Here is a 15,462-nt window from a genome sequence, read left to right as displayed (position 1 = left end):
AAGATCAACATATATATAGTAGCAGGGAATCTGCCATTTCAGACCGCCAGTGTGTAAGTGGGAGACGTCCGTTCTGTAGCGGGTTGATAATGCCGGTATTTATTTCTGCATCTGTTTGATGTCTTCACAAATCCACAATCTAATCTTTCCTAGATTGGTACAAGCACAATGGATAATCCTCTGCTGAAGTACAGCGCAAAGGAGTATTTCTTCAAAGCCGCACTCTGCCACTTCATCGTGGATGAACTGAATGCCAAGGTCAGTATGTGTCATTGTGTGGGACCCTAACGTGCCCATATGTTGGGTAACTACATCTCATGTGCTCCTCGACACATACGCAGTTGTGTGTGCCTGAAAATATGGATATTCTCGTACGTTCATATCAGTGGTTTCCAAACATTCCCTTTTTGATTTAATTAACCAAGACAATACTTGTTCTGATTTATGTACATTATCTCACAAAAGTGAGTACATCTCTCACATTTCTGTAAATTATTTTATTACCATATTTTTCGGACTATAAGACGCACTTTTTCTCCAAAAAAGTGGGGAGAAAAAGTCCATGCGTCTTATATTCCGAATACAGGGAGTCCCTGACTTACAATTGCCCACCAGTATGAAGACTTCCTGCACCCTGCTTGTTTCACTCACCTGACCCAAGGGTGCCCGTGGTGATCAGTTGCTTCTCCTCTCTTGATCAATCCTTCCTCCTAGTACTTGACACTTCCTGGTCGCATTATTATGCACACCACCGACAATAAGGGGAAAGAGTGAGCGAGAGAAGAGAAGCAGCTGATCACCACGGGCACCCTCGGGTCAGATGAGTGGTACTTACAAAACACAGAGAGTGGAAGAGGACACCAATGGAATATGGAGAAGGTCACCAAGGGGGACAGGAGGAGGACACAATAATTGGGGGGAGAACATCTACAAGACCTTCCTGGACCATGGATGCACCAGTTTTTTTTTTTTTTTTTCTTTTTTTATATGGTTTTACCCTCTAGACCTAGGTACATCTTTAGTCCAAAAATATGGTATATATTTTTATGGGACAAAACTGAAGAGATGACACTGTGATGCAATGTAGTAGTAGCCAGTGTTCAGCTTACATTGTATATTAATGTAAATCTGCTGTTCCATCAAAATAACTCAACACGCAGCCATTAAACAAAAGTGAGTACACCCCTAAGCGAAGGTCAAAGTTGTGCCCAAAGTGTCAATATTTTGTGTGTCCTCCATTATTTCCCAGCACTGCCTTAACTCTTTTGGGCATGGTTCACTAGCGCTTTACAGGTTGCCACTGGAAACCTCTTTCAATCCTCCATGATGAAGCTGGTGGATGTCGGAGGCCTTGCATTCTTCCATCTTCTGTTGGATGATGCCTCACAGATGCTCAATAGGGTATAGGTCTGGAGACATGCTTGACCAGTCCAGTACCTTTACAGTACGCAGTGGGCATCTTGAAGGTGTGTTAAACCCTCTGGGGACCGGCTGCCTAACCTCCTCTTAAGGACCCCGCCATTTTACATGCGGGGGACGTATTTGAGGGGTCAGGCAGCCGGATCCCCAGCATAGTTAGATAGGCATGGTGCCCCCAGTGTAGCCAGAGGTCCCCCGTATTGCCAGCAGCCTTTACTCACCTCCCAGGCTCCAGTGATGAGCAGCTCCAGCCCCCTCCGTTCTGGGCGGAATCTCCACTCGCACTGCCGCTAAGTTCCAGGTTGTGGCTTGATGACATCATCAAGCCGGGACCCAACACTTAAAGCAGAGCGAGCGGGAATGCTGGCGAGAGTGGAGGGGAGCGACAATCGCCGGGGGAAGTCAGGAAGGCGAGTCCCCATCCTCTTCTTCCCCTGCAGACCGCTGCTGCTGCAAATAGTGATCAGTACGATCGGGCAGCGATCGTAGTGATCAGGAGCCAATCGCAATAGCTCCTAATCACTGAGGGGAAATGTCAGCTGTCATATGACAGCTTAACCTCCCTGACGGTAAGCCAGACACAGTGTCGGACTAGCCGCCACAGGGGATCTTATGGCCCCAGGAGAATTTTTTTTTTCAAATAAAAACTGTTGAATATTCTTCAGCTAGCACTTGGCTAGCTACCTATGCCCCCGCAAGTGCCTCCGCTCTCCCCCCGATGCCCCCTGCATTGGGGGGGGGGGGGGGGCATCGGGGGGAAGCTAATTGGGAAGCTGCGGCTCTCGCGGGATCCTTACCGGACAGGTGAGTGTTGCCAGCGGTGATCGGGGGGAGCAGATAGGTGCCGGGGGACTTGGGGGACACAGGTAGCTAGCCTAGTGCTAGCTACGAAGGTAAAAACAACTTTTATTCTAAAAATCCCTCCCGCGGACGCAGTCTCATAAACTACGCACCGCCAGGGAGGTTAATCTCCCCTCTGGTGCGCTTGATCGCGTCGGGAGCGGAAATGGCAGGTGGTGTAAATCCTACGCCGCATCCGAGTTAGGGTGCCACAAGTGTGGCGTAGGATTTGCGCTGCACGGTCCCCAGAAGGTTAAGGTTGTTGTCATGTTGGAATACTGCCCTGTGGCCCAGTTTCCAAAACAAGGTTATCATGCTCTCCTTTAGTATATCAAAGTACACTCACCTAAAGGATTATTAGGAACACCTGTTCAATTTCTCATTAATGCAATTATCTAATCAACCAATCACATGGCAGTTGCTTCAATGCCTTTAGGGGTGTGGTCCTGGTCAAGGCAATCTCCTGAAATCCAAACTGAATGTCAGAGTGGGAAAGAAAGGTGATTTAAGCAATTTTGAGCGTGGCATGGTTGTTGGTGCCAGACGGGCCGGTCTGAGTATTTCACAATCAGTTACTGGGATTTTCACGCATAATGGTGTGAAAAGGGAAAAACACCCAGTATGCGGCAGTCCTGTGGGCAAAAATGCCTTGTTGATGCTAGAGGTCAGAGGAGAATGGGCCGACTGATTCAAGCTGAAAGAAGAGCAACATTGACTGAAATAACCACTCGTTACAACCGAGGTATGCAGCAAAGCATTTGTGAAGCCACAACAAGCACAACCTTGACTTGGATGGGCTACAACAGCAGAAGATCCCACCAGGTACCACTCATCTCCACTACAAATAGGAAAAAGAGGCTACAATTGCATGAGTTCACCAAAATTGGACAGTTGAAGACTGGAAAAATGTTGCCTGGTCTGATGAGCCTCGATAGAGTCAGAATTTGGCGTAAACAGAATGAGAACATGGATCCATCATGCCTTGTTACCACTGTGCAGGCTGGTGGTGGTGGTGTAATGGTGTGGGGGATGTTTTCTTGGCATACATTAGGCCCCTATTGGGCATAGTTTAAATGCCACGGGCTACCTGAGCATTGTTTCTGACCATGCCCATCCCTTCATGACCACCATGTACCCATCCTCTGATGGCTACTTCCAACAGGATAATGCACCATGTCACTAAGCTCGAATCATTTTAAATTGATTTCTTATACATGACAATGAGTTCACTGTACTAAAATGGTCCCCACAGTCACCAGATCTCAACCCAATAGAGCATCTATGGGATGTGATGGAACGGGAGCTTCGTGCCCTGGATGTGCATCCGACAAATCTCCATCAACTGCAAGATGCTATCCCATCAATATGGGCCAACATTTCTAAAAGAATGCTTTCAGTACCTTGGTGAATCCATGCCACGTAGAATTAAAGCAATTCTGAAGGGGAAAGGGGGTCAAACACTGTATTAGTATGGTGTTCTTAATAATCCTTTAGGTGAGTGTATATTGCTTGTGTTGTCATTCATGGTTCCCTCCATGAACTGTAGCTCCCCAGTGCTGGCAGCACCCATGCAGCCCCAAGCTATAATACTCCAACCACCATGCTTGACTGTAGGCAAGGCACACTTATCATTGTACTCCTTACCTGGTTGCTGCCACATACACTTAACACCATCTTAACTAAATACGTTTATCCCACCAGACCACAGGAAATGGCTCTACTAATTTGTGTCCTTAGTCTGCTTGTCTTCAGCAAACTTTCTGCCAGCTTTCTTGTGCATTTTCTTTAGAAGAGGCTTTCTTCTGGGATATGTTGGGTGTATGGCCTGATCACTGACAGGCTAACACTCCCACTTCCCCTCTTCAGCAGGTGTTGAACTCCAGTCCTCTAGGACCATATCCATGCCAGTGTTTAGGATGGAGTGAGAAATGTGTTCTACTTAATGAACACCACTTTTCCTGATTCAGTCCCATCAGTAAATTAAGCTGTGCCAAAAATGTGTGAAGATTTCAGCCCTTGAAGACTGGAGTTCAACTACCCTGCACTAGAAGATCCACCAGACTCCGCCCTACCTTGTGCCAGTCCAGTACGATAAGGTTTTTGTTTTGTTTTTGGGGGGGGGGGGGGGGGGAGGGCAGTAGACTGATGCATGGTGGGCAGAGCCAGTCACTACAGGCCATTCTGCTGTACATCAGAGGTCAGTACATGATGGAAGACCCATGTCAAAGTGCTAAATAAAGATTTGGGTGGGTTTGTGGGTTTTTTTTTTCTGGTAGCCTCTCCCATGTTGGTAACTGGTGCTTTCCTGTATTTTGCAGCTTGCGGTGGAGAAATATGAAGAAATGTTTCCTGCCTTTACAGATTCGAGGGAATGCAAGCTGTTAAAGGTCAGTTTGATCAGTAGCTGCTGGCTTGGCTGCGAAGGAATGGAAATCTGTTATGAGTCATGATGCCAGAATCTTAAAATGCCATTTCTGATCTTGTCCTGTATAGACAATGATCATTTCTTGTTGCTTTTTTCAGAAATTACTTGAAGCCCATGAAGAACAGAACAGTGAGGCCTACACTGAAGCTGTAAGTCATATTTTTTTCAAATATCCATTGAGATTCACTAATTCTTTATAGTGGACCCGAGATGGCAAGGGGAGGCAGGTGGGACACAGAGGCATATTCCCTGGTCCATGATATGCCGGTGTATCTCCTATACACCTCTCTCTGCCCCCCTCCTCCACCACGCTGTCAACCCCCGAAATTGCCGACATAGAGCTTGTCAGCATCTAACTGGGGAAGGAGCGTCCCTTGCAGAGGTACTCTGCAGGGAATCGGGGGGTGTTCCTAATGCCTCCAGCTCTATTAGGCCAGCTCAGCCTCTCCCATGTCGCTCCCCCACCTCTCTGCATGCTGCTCTATGATGAGTGACACAGATCAGAGCTTGCAGCTTTGTGACCCGGGGGGGGGGGGGGGGCTCACTGAAACTGAAAGTAAGGGATTGCTTGGCCACAGGAGCAGTGGGGATTGAGGCTACCTGATCTGGCTAGCCCCCCGGATCAGGTAGCATGTGTTTCTTTTTTTTTTTTTCTTTTTTACGTTACCCACCTCAGATTCCCTTTACAGGATACCTGAAGTGACATGATGAGACAGACATGTGTATGTACTGTGCCTAGCACACAAATAACTATGCTGTGTTCCTTTTTTTCTTACTCTGCCTAAAAGAGTTAAATATCAGGTATGTAAGTGGCTGACTCAGTCCTGACTCAGACAGGAGGGGACTACAGTGTGACCCTCACTGAAAGAAATTCCCCTTTTTATCTCTTACTTGCTCTCAGAAGCCATTTTCTGTTAGGAAAGTGTTTTATAGTTGTAATTTCTTACAAGTGAGGGTCACATTGTAGTCACTTCCTGTCTGAGTCAGGACTGAGTCAGCCACTTACATACCTGATATTTAACTCTTTCAGGCAGAGAAAGAAAAAAAGGAACACAGCATAGTTATTTGTGTGCTAAGCACTGTACATACACATGTCTGTCTCATCATGTCACATGTCACTTCGGGTATCCTTTAAACAGAGCTAAACCCTGACATGCAACTTTTAGGTAAAACTTTCCACAAAGTTATAGTAATGTTTGCCAAAGATTTAGGCTAACCCTTAAAGTGTACCTGAGACGTAAAATACTGTAATACAAAAGTCACATACCTAAGGAGAAGGAAGCCTGGATCCTAACAAGGCTAACGAGGCTGTCCTCCAGTCCACCATTGCAAAGCACAGACCCCCAGAAGAGTTCTTTTGGGCAGGCATATCGGGACCGCGCACCTGTCCAAGCTCACGGGGGGCCGTACTGCACGTGGTTGACCGGCTTTGTGCCACCGCTCATGTGTGCCCGTGCTCATGACAGAAGAGGAGCGCAGCCACGATGTTAAAGGCGGTCTAAAAATAAACTCTTTCAGGCAGCAAAATGAGTAAAACAGCCTGGTTATTAATGTTCTGCACTGTACATACACGTTTATCTCATCATGTCACATGTTGCCTCGGGTACACTTTAAAGCGTACCAGAGACGAAGGGGCATACAAGATTTATACATACCTGGGGCTTACTCGCCGCGGTCTAAAGACTTCTGGATCTCCCAGTATCGGTCCCGTTCTCCCCGGTCTGTCATCGCAGTGCAAATACGTGCCCCCCCCCCCGCGCGCGCAGGCGGAGAACGCTCCTGTCGATGCGGCCGTGTATGAGCAGTACACCCAACTGGCCGGAGAATACGGGACTGATACCGGGAGATCCAGAAGGCTATAGACTGCAGCAATGGGGCTGGAGGAATCCCCAGGTATGTATAAATCTTTTATTTCCATTCGTCTCGGTCACTTTAAGAGAAGGCTGTTCAGATATAACAACTCATTTCATCTCTTCCTCTTAATTCCAGGTGAAGGATTTTGATTCGATATCTCGCTTGGATCAGTGGCTGACCACCATGTTACTCCGGATTAAGAAATCCATCCAGGGTGATGGTGATGGAGACCTGAAATGAGGTGGAGGGCTTCCGCCAATACACAACTGATCCCTCTTGTTGGTTTTTCCAGATTATGTATTTTTATTTTTTTACATTTTTCGTGCCAGTAATGTCTGTAACACACCACAGTGTGGATGGCTACACGTCCTCTCCATAAGTCGGTAGTACAGGGAATAATTTACAGTTTTAATTCAGTTCTTTTATTTACTTGGAAAGCTCCCCAACCTGGTTATTGATTGCACCTGGGCTAGCAGTGCTTCCTGTGTCTCAAATCACAGGGCTGTAGGAATTTTTCTGATTCGTACAGATTGTTCTTTTTCTAGCCACCAGAGGGCGCTGGTCAGAGATAGGAAAAGGGAGTGTGTGCTTTTCATATTGATCAGCGCATCGCCTGTCTTCGTCTCTCCAGTCACTGAAGTCTATTGGCCAGAAAGAACATCTGCTGGGAAAAATGAATGACAGAAGTCAAGTAGTTCCAAACATTTGATGGGGGTAATAGACTTTTCTGCCCCAGTAGGGGGAAGTGTGGTAGGTTTCTTAAAGTAACCGTCTCACAGCTTAATTTCCATGTTAGCTATTGCAGAGCGTATATAAAAGGCAGTCAGGCCTTTATTGTTGCAGTATATGGAAGCACAGTGACCTTGTGTGAGTACAAGTATGTTTCTCTTCGGGGACATGAGCTGGACAGTCATCACATGGACCAAACCATTATCGATGCACAGCCAGTCTTTCCACTGAAAAGCAAAACACTGTTAATTTTGGGTCAGACTAGGCGCGGCCCTACCATGAAGCAGACTGAATCACATAGTGTCAGGGCGGCGGACTGTAGGGGGCAGCATCACCTCTACACTCACTTGATCTTTCTCATTCTCTCCCTCTGCTCTGCTGCTTCTGCCTGACTCATGAAGCAGGAGCTTGCCTGCTGTGAGTCTGCGTACGCCCCTTAACCACTTGCCGACCGCGCACTCATACCACGCGTCGGCAAAGTGGCAGCTGCAGGACCAGCGACGCAGTATTGCGTCGCCAGCTGCAGACTGATTAATCAGGAAGCAGCCGCTCGCGCGAGCGGCTGCTTCCTGTCAATTCACGGCGGGGGGCTCCGTGAATAGCCTGCGGGCCGCCGATGGCGGCTCGCAGGCTAAATGTAAACACAAGCGGAAATAATCCGCTTTGTTTACATTGTACGGCGCCGCCGTAAGGCAGATCGGCGATCCCCGGCCAATCAGCGGCCGGGGATCGCCGCCATGTGACAGGGGACGTCCTGTCACTGGCTGCACAGGACGGATAGCGTCCTGTGCAGCCCGGAACACCAGGGGGGCCAGGTAGGAGAGGGAGGGGGGGGATTTCGCCGCGGAGGGGGGCTTTGAGGTGCCCCCCCCCCGCAACACCGGCAGGCAGGAGCGATCAGACCCCCCCAGCACATCATCCCCATAGTGGGGGAAAAAGGGGGGGCGATCTGATCGCTCTGGATGCACCCTGATCTGTGCTGGGGGCTGTAGAGCCCACCTAGCACAGATCACAAATAACAGCGCTGGTCCTTAAGGGGGGCGTAAAGGGTGGGTCCTCAAGTGGTTAATTATGCACTGCTCTTTGCTAGCCCCACCTCCTAGCTATATGCCATTCAAATAGCGCTTTTTATGCAACCCTGGTAATAGCAACCTGTTTGGAGTACAGGCTGTCCCCAAACTCCATTCTTATTGCATAGGTAGTAAGTCCCTGTTACTCAAATTCAATACCTGCACAAATCCATTGCCTGTCTGAGGCCTCTAAAGGTGCGCACAAACGCTAGATTGAACGCAACCTAGACTGGCATTTGTGACCGCCTCAGCTGAGGATAGAGTGTGTGCACAGACCTCTCCCAAGCTGGTGTAAAGATCCGGAATGCCATAACGATAGCGACCCCTAAACACATTGTTCCCCTCCTTGGCCCTACTGCTGGAAGCCATGCTGTTGTCCTTCCTCCCTTCCTTATAGGAACAGATGTGTAGTTCAACTACATCAGAACAAGCCTTGTGTACAGTGCTTGCCCCATGGACTGTCGCCCATTGTGCGTGTGTGCGCACTTCACCGCCCCTATTTGCCAGTAACTTAATCTCCCAATGTGTGCAGCTTAGTGAAGCAGAATAAATTATCTTTCAAAATAATACTTCTATGTTACTCTAATCAATGTGATTGCGCTAGAGGTGGCCATACACACATTAATTTTCTCATTCAATTCCCTGCAGATTTGGTCACTCTGATCAAATCGGAAAATATTTGATCCCTTTATTCGATTTGGTCAATTTTGAACAAAAATCAATCCAAAGTATAGATCGGACAGGATGGAAAATGTAGGTTACTTGTGGTGGGGCAGGAGCAACAAACAATCGATAGGCCACAGTGTTGCACTGTATTCAACAGGGCAAGGCTGCGGTTTGATCGATTTTATTTTATTTTTTTTAGATTCTCTGCTGAAATCAATTAAAAAAATTATGTGCTGTATGTGTAGGAATTGATTGCTTCTGAATTGATTCCTTCATAAAAGGAATCGACCGTTTTGGAACATTGGGTGGTAAGCTTTAGAAGTTGTCTCGTTGAATTTAGGGATTATATTTCTAACGGCAGGTTTGTTTGCTTTAATTTCTGGGTTTCAGCGACAACACATTGATGGCTTATAAAGTAGGAAAATGCATCTGTGGCCACAGAAGGGCCCTTTCTTGGAAATCAATAGACTTGCGTAGCTGTTTCCCTGTTTAAGGATTGTTGCTTGCAAGATTTATATGTAGAACATTTAACGTTTTGTAAGCAGTGAAATTAAAATGGCACCAAAAAGCATGTACTTGTGGGTTTAAAGCAGGATTGTCACAATCTTATTTCAATCAGCCTGGCTCCTTTCTGGTACATTGCCAGGGACAGGGAAGCTTGTTATCTTCCCTCCCACATCACATTCCTGCTGCTCACTGATTGGCTGAGGGCAGTTCAGTGGAAAATGAGGCTGAGAAGGGAAATACGCTTCACACCTCTGCAAAAGCTGCTGAAATACGATCTATGCTGTGCTCACATGTTTACAAAGCAAGCTAGATATGACCGTGCAGTTTCTAGGAGGAAAAAAGTAAGGACATTACATCAGCATTGGCTTCAGTCCGAGGCAGTAAAGATAGAAAATACCTGAAACTGGTTTCTCTTTATTTTACTATATAAAATGTACTGAAATCAAAATGTAGACAGTAAGATACATAAGTAAATACTTGTTCTACTTACATAACATATGTGGTTGTTGTTTTTTTTTCTGGGATAGTATGGCTGTCCCTGCCGTCACCAAGTATAAGTGCTCTACAGTAACCAAGGCAAAAATCTATCATTGGATGTCTTGTTTGCTGTTCTACGGTGAAAAGTACAAGTCCTCACTCCGTAATGATTACATTCCATTGCCATCATCAGGTCTCTGAATTTAAGCATTACTTTGACTTGCAGGCAATTTGCTGAAGAGAGACTTTCCATTATGGACCAGTGTAAAACTCTTAAGTCCCATATTTAACCACTTGCCGACCGCACGCTTATACCGTGCGTCGGCAAAGTGGCAGCTGCAGGACCAGCGACGCAGTTCTGCGTCGCCGGCTAATTAATCAGGAAGCAGCCGCTCGCGCGAGCGGCTGCTTCCTGTCAATTCACGGCGGGGGGCTCCGTGAATAGCCTGCGGGCCGCCGATGGTGGCTCGCAGGCTAAATGTAAACACAAGCGGAAATAATCCGCTTTGTTTACATTGTACGGTGCTGCTGCGCAGCAGCACCGTAAGGCAGATCGGCGATCCCCGGCCAAACAGCGGCCGGGGATCGCCGCCATGTGACAGGGGACGTCCTGTCACTGGCTGCACAGGACGGATAGCGTCCTGTGCAGCCCGGATCACTGGGCATGACAGGTAGGAGAGGGAGGTTGGCAATTTCACCGCGGAGGGGGGCTTTGAGGTGCCCCCCCTGCAACATGCCTGCAGACCGGAGCGATCAGACCCCCCTGCACATCATCCCCATATGGGGGGAAAAAGGGGGGCGATCTGATCGCTCTGCGTGCACCCTGATCTGTGCTGGGGGCTGCAGAGCCCACCCAGCACAGATCCCAACAAACAGCGCTGGTCCTTAAGGGGGGGTAAAGGGTGGGTCCTCAAGTGGTTAACAAACACTCCTAGCTTGTTGGTGCAATATATGCACATCATTGATGCTAAATAAGTAAAACAAATATGCGATATAACATAGTTTATTATCTATATAAGAGAATAGGGGGCAAATGTGAACAGATTTTGACTTATTTTTGTAGGTAGTAAAAAGGAGTAAAATATATGTGGCTTCCTGCTACTCTGAAGAGTTGTATTATTCGTCTTCTTTAAAGGTGTTTTCCACTGTGAACTAACAGTGGACACCAGCTGGACACCTCAATGTATAGCACCAGTTATATTTGCTTGCCACCTTCTCATTGTGCTGGGAATGGAGCATTGGGCTTCATATTGCACCAGCTGTTTTCCATAGCAATGTCAGCGGACAGGCTTGTAATTAACCCATAAGCAACTTCAGTAGAGTTTTTTTGTTTGAGATAAGTGAACTGCTTTTGACTTCAGTCGGCAGAAGTTCTTTTGCTGTAAATTCTTGGAATGTTTTGATCTCTCTCTACTAGCAGAAACTATAGAAACTGAAAGCAGAAGTCCTCTGTCATTGTCTCACACTGCCATTGGCAGTACTAAGAAGCAGGGAAATGTAGAAAATTAAAAATGTGCTAAAATAAATTGGTCTGGAGCATTTGCAAGGCTCTAAATAAACTGGCTGCTAAAGGGTTAAAAGGGATGTCACTTAACCCTGTAGCCGGTACCCAACCCACTCTTGAGCCTTTTGCCAATTAAAAGATGACCCTGTAGTTTCCATGCTGTGACTCACTGAAAGTAAAGCTTTCTCTTTTTGTGGATATAACAGAACAGAGCAAGCAGAGCACAGTGCTAAACCATATTCCATACATTTAGTGCATGTCTGCTGCAGGCCAGTAGGTGGACAGGTCAAAGGTCAAGGTAATATGAGTCCCTGATGTGTGATTGATCTCATGGTTTCATTTGCTAAGAGCCATCCTGAAGGATTGTTTTTTTTTTGCAAATCTATTTTTGTTTGGGGGGAAAAATGGAGGCGGGGTATCTACTGCTGACTCCTGTTAGAAAATACTTAAAGGACCACTATTGCGAAAAAATGTAAAATACATGTTAACACACACAAATAAGAAGTATATTTCTTCCAGTGTAAAATGAGCCATAAATGACTTTTAGCCCATGTTGTTGTCGCTTACAGTAGGTAGTAGAAATCTGACAGAACCGACAGGTTTTGGGTTAATCCATCTTCATGGGGGATTCTGAGCATGGCCTTTAGTCTTTATAAAGACACTTACTGAAAAGGATTTATACAAAGATGCTGGCCAGCCTCCCTGCTAGCTTTTTTGGGAAGTTGGATGGAGCAACTGCCATTTGCTAAGTGCATTTGAAAATTTAAGAAAACCCTGAGGACCCCCCATGAGAAGATGGGCTGTTCCAAAGCCTGTTGCTTCTGTCAGGTTTCTTCTACCTACTATAAGTGACAGCAATTTCAGACAAAAATAATGTATGGCTCCTTTTACCCTGGAAGAAATGTACTTCTTATTTCGAACGTGTTTTCGTGTATATTTCAAATTTTACGATTTTCTCTCTAGTGGACCTTTAAATTTGAAAGATCAGTATGAAAGCCAGGCAAGCCACACCTGCTTCCAGTACAGAACACAGACAGCCAAGGAAATGCCATGATTTCAGAAAGATGAAAGAAATGGCGGACTTCATAGTTTTATTGCTACTTATTATTTTTTTTACGTTTACAAAGTAGTCAGTTTGGCACACTTTTTTGTATTCTTCAAAAACCAACACTCTTCTAAGCTCCGTTAGTTTTAGGAAAGAAGCACGGCCCATTGTAAGTGGCTGAATATAACTTCTGATTAACCTTGGACTGCTTCTGTCACACCACTGTTGGTTTTGTGATGATCTGTCTTTTCTTTCTTCTGAGATGATCTGAAAGCAGTATTTTTGCACTGTTGTGAAATATGCATACTCCTCTGTGTCACGGTAACAAGATGCAATAGTTTTTGTAGTCTAGTCGTGTCTGTTGTTCTTGTGCGTCTTTGATGTAGATGTGAATATATATTGAGTTGTTGGATGGCATGTGTGTGCGCGTTGTGTAAGCTGTTGTGTTCTAAGTGGCACCAACAATTTTCAGACTCTCTAGCAGACAATCTGTCTTCCTCCTAGATGTAGAACGATGGCACCTGTATACAATAATTCTAAGCAGGAAATACTTTGATTCTCTTTTGTGTGCACATGTACAGTTAATAAAGTGACTATATGCTACAACACTGACTTGTGATGACTTTTATTATCATCCTCCATGCTATTAGGCTGAGTTGGGTTCATATGAAAAGCTAGCAGGGGCGTCAATCACATAAGTGGCCAAGATCTAGAAACATAGTCCAAGTCATGGGTCAAATTGTTTATTGAAGCAATCCCGAGCCGAAGCATGAGTTCTAAATAAGATATTCTTAACCTGAAGAGAGGGAAGAGGATCCTATTGAGGCTTCTCTAGGGGGGGTCCAATATCCCCGTTGCTGATCGGGGCCCCTTTCCACATCAGGACCACGTAGATCCTCTTCCTGCAGTGTGGCCGTGTGAGTTCGCCCATGCATGCGCAGTAGGCTTACAGCGCATGTACACTCACATGGCTACTGCGTGGCCACGCTGCAGAAGGAACTGCGTGGCCCCGTATTGGAGTGCTGCATTAGCTTTCCTCTAATTTTCCTGACAGACACTTGCTCTTTGCTGCACACCTTTGGCTTTTAATGTATGTCACGTAATCGGAAGCTGGAGGTATGGAAGCATAGAGCATGAAGCTGCCAGGAAGAACGGAAGAGACAAGACTTGACATTGGAGCTGGTAAATATCACACTGCTTCACATCCCTACTATGTGGAGAGAGAGGAGTCGAGGGGGGGGGGGGGGGGGGAGGTGTAGGTGGCTTTGTATTAATGAACATGCAAGGACCACACTAGTGAATGTGCAGCATGGCCACCCTCGTACACAGACTGGAGCGGCCATGGCAAGCTCTTATGTATCTCATACTCTTATAAACCACTAGAAAAATCAGTGAGATGCAAAAGAGTGGATGCAGATTTTATGCTGCTTGAAAATGGACTAATAAAATGCTACAGTAAATTTTGCATCTCACTGACCATCTCTACAAATTGCATTTTACGCGTGTCACTAGATAGCGAGCTTGAAGGATATTCTAGTGAGCTTCCACTATTGCTAAAGTTTTGCCATAAACTTTTATTGGTGCAATTTTTGCAATTTAGTGTTATTAAATAGTCTTTCCAATTCAGTTTGCAGCAAGCTCACAATTTACTAAACCAGCTGTAAGCACAAACTGCAGCATTGGAACCTGAAGCATTTTTCCAGCCTGGAACCAGAGCTCTACAATTCAGTACAGACGGCCCAGGTATGAAAAATTGGCTGCGCAGAGCAGGTCTTATCAATTTCATTCCTGTACTGAGTGACTGGCAGTAACATCCATCCACCCCTCCCCTCCCCGATGGATGACTGCTCAGAATCATGGTTCGTAGTTTGGAATGTCTTTCATTTTCCTTAGCAGGACCTATGCAGATGACAACTGATTGAAGGACAAAAGTACTTTCAAAAGTATAAATTAGACATTACTGTAATTCCTAATTGGTGCCCCACCAAAGCCCACGTTAGAGAGTTTTCCTTTAATGTTTGGTCCTGAATAGCCAGCAGCAGTGCTTCATTGCAACCAAATGCCAGCCATATTTCAACTAGAGATAAAGCAACACATTTTAATTCCTAAAGGAAACCTGAGTTGAACACCATCTCAGGTTTTATACCTACTTGGGGTTTCCTACAGCTCTCTGTAGTCCATCTGGTCCTCTTTGAAGCGCTGCTGTGAGTTATGCAATCCAAGGCACCTTCAGATTGTGCTCCCGTGGCCAGGAACATTCTGTGCAAGCTACGTTACTCTTTTTGAATTGTGCATGTGTAGAACGCTCCTGGCTGTACAAGCACGATCAAGGGGGTGTGCGTGCTTGAGACCACATGTGCAGTGGCCAAGGACTTGCCTAGTCAGGAATTTATTGGCCCAGACTGCTGGAGAATGGAGAGGGCCAGATGGAATCTGAGAGATCCAACTGATAGAGAGTAGGAACACACTAGGCAGAATCCCATATGCGGTTTCCACTATGTTCTAGGGAAACCGCATATGCGATTCTGCCTAGTGTGTTCCTACCCCAAAGGAACTGGAGAAAGTCCCCAGGCAAGTTTTAAACCTGGGGTAATCAACTTAAAGGGGAACTGAAGAGAGAGGTATATGGAGGCTGTCATGTTTATTTCCTTTTAATCAATACCAGTTGCCTGGCAGCCCTGCTGGTCTATTTCTCTGCAGTAGTATCTGATTAAAACCAGAAACAAGCATGCAGCTAGTCTTGTCAGATCAGACTTATAGGTCTGAACCACTGAAACACCTGATCTGCTGCATGCTTGTTCAGGGGCTATGGCTAATAGTATTAGAGGCAGAGGATCAGCAGGGCTGCCAGGCAACTGGTATTGTCTAAAAGGAAATAAACATGACAGCCTCCATATACCTCTCTCTTCAGTTCCCCTTTAAGTAC

At 46.1% G+C, this 15,462-nt stretch overlaps 1 protein-coding gene across 1 annotated transcript in view; it reads left to right on the top strand.

Moving 5' to 3' along the window:
• Positions 1–13,144, top strand: part of NAPB (NSF attachment protein beta) — a 31,672-nt gene extending 18,528 nt beyond the window's left edge. Inside the window, exons 8-11 of the mRNA XM_068232495.1 lie at positions 154–258; positions 4,578–4,646; positions 4,783–4,833; positions 6,674–13,144. Of these exons, the coding sequence (XP_068088596.1) occupies positions 154–258; positions 4,578–4,646; positions 4,783–4,833; positions 6,674–6,778 (330 nt within the window). The 3' untranslated portion in view covers positions 6,779–13,144. The remainder of the gene's footprint in view (positions 1–153; positions 259–4,577; positions 4,647–4,782; positions 4,834–6,673) is intronic.
• Positions 13,145–15,462: the final 2,318 nt, after the last annotated feature.

The sequence above is a fragment of the Hyperolius riggenbachi genome, chromosome 4, assembly GCF_040937935.1.
Source record: "Hyperolius riggenbachi isolate aHypRig1 chromosome 4, aHypRig1.pri, whole genome shotgun sequence".
In the NCBI taxonomy this organism is placed as follows: Eukaryota; Metazoa; Chordata; class Amphibia; order Anura; family Hyperoliidae; genus Hyperolius; species Hyperolius riggenbachi.
Note: the sequence above shows the minus strand (reverse complement) of the source record. Positions and strands in the feature narration are given on the sequence as shown.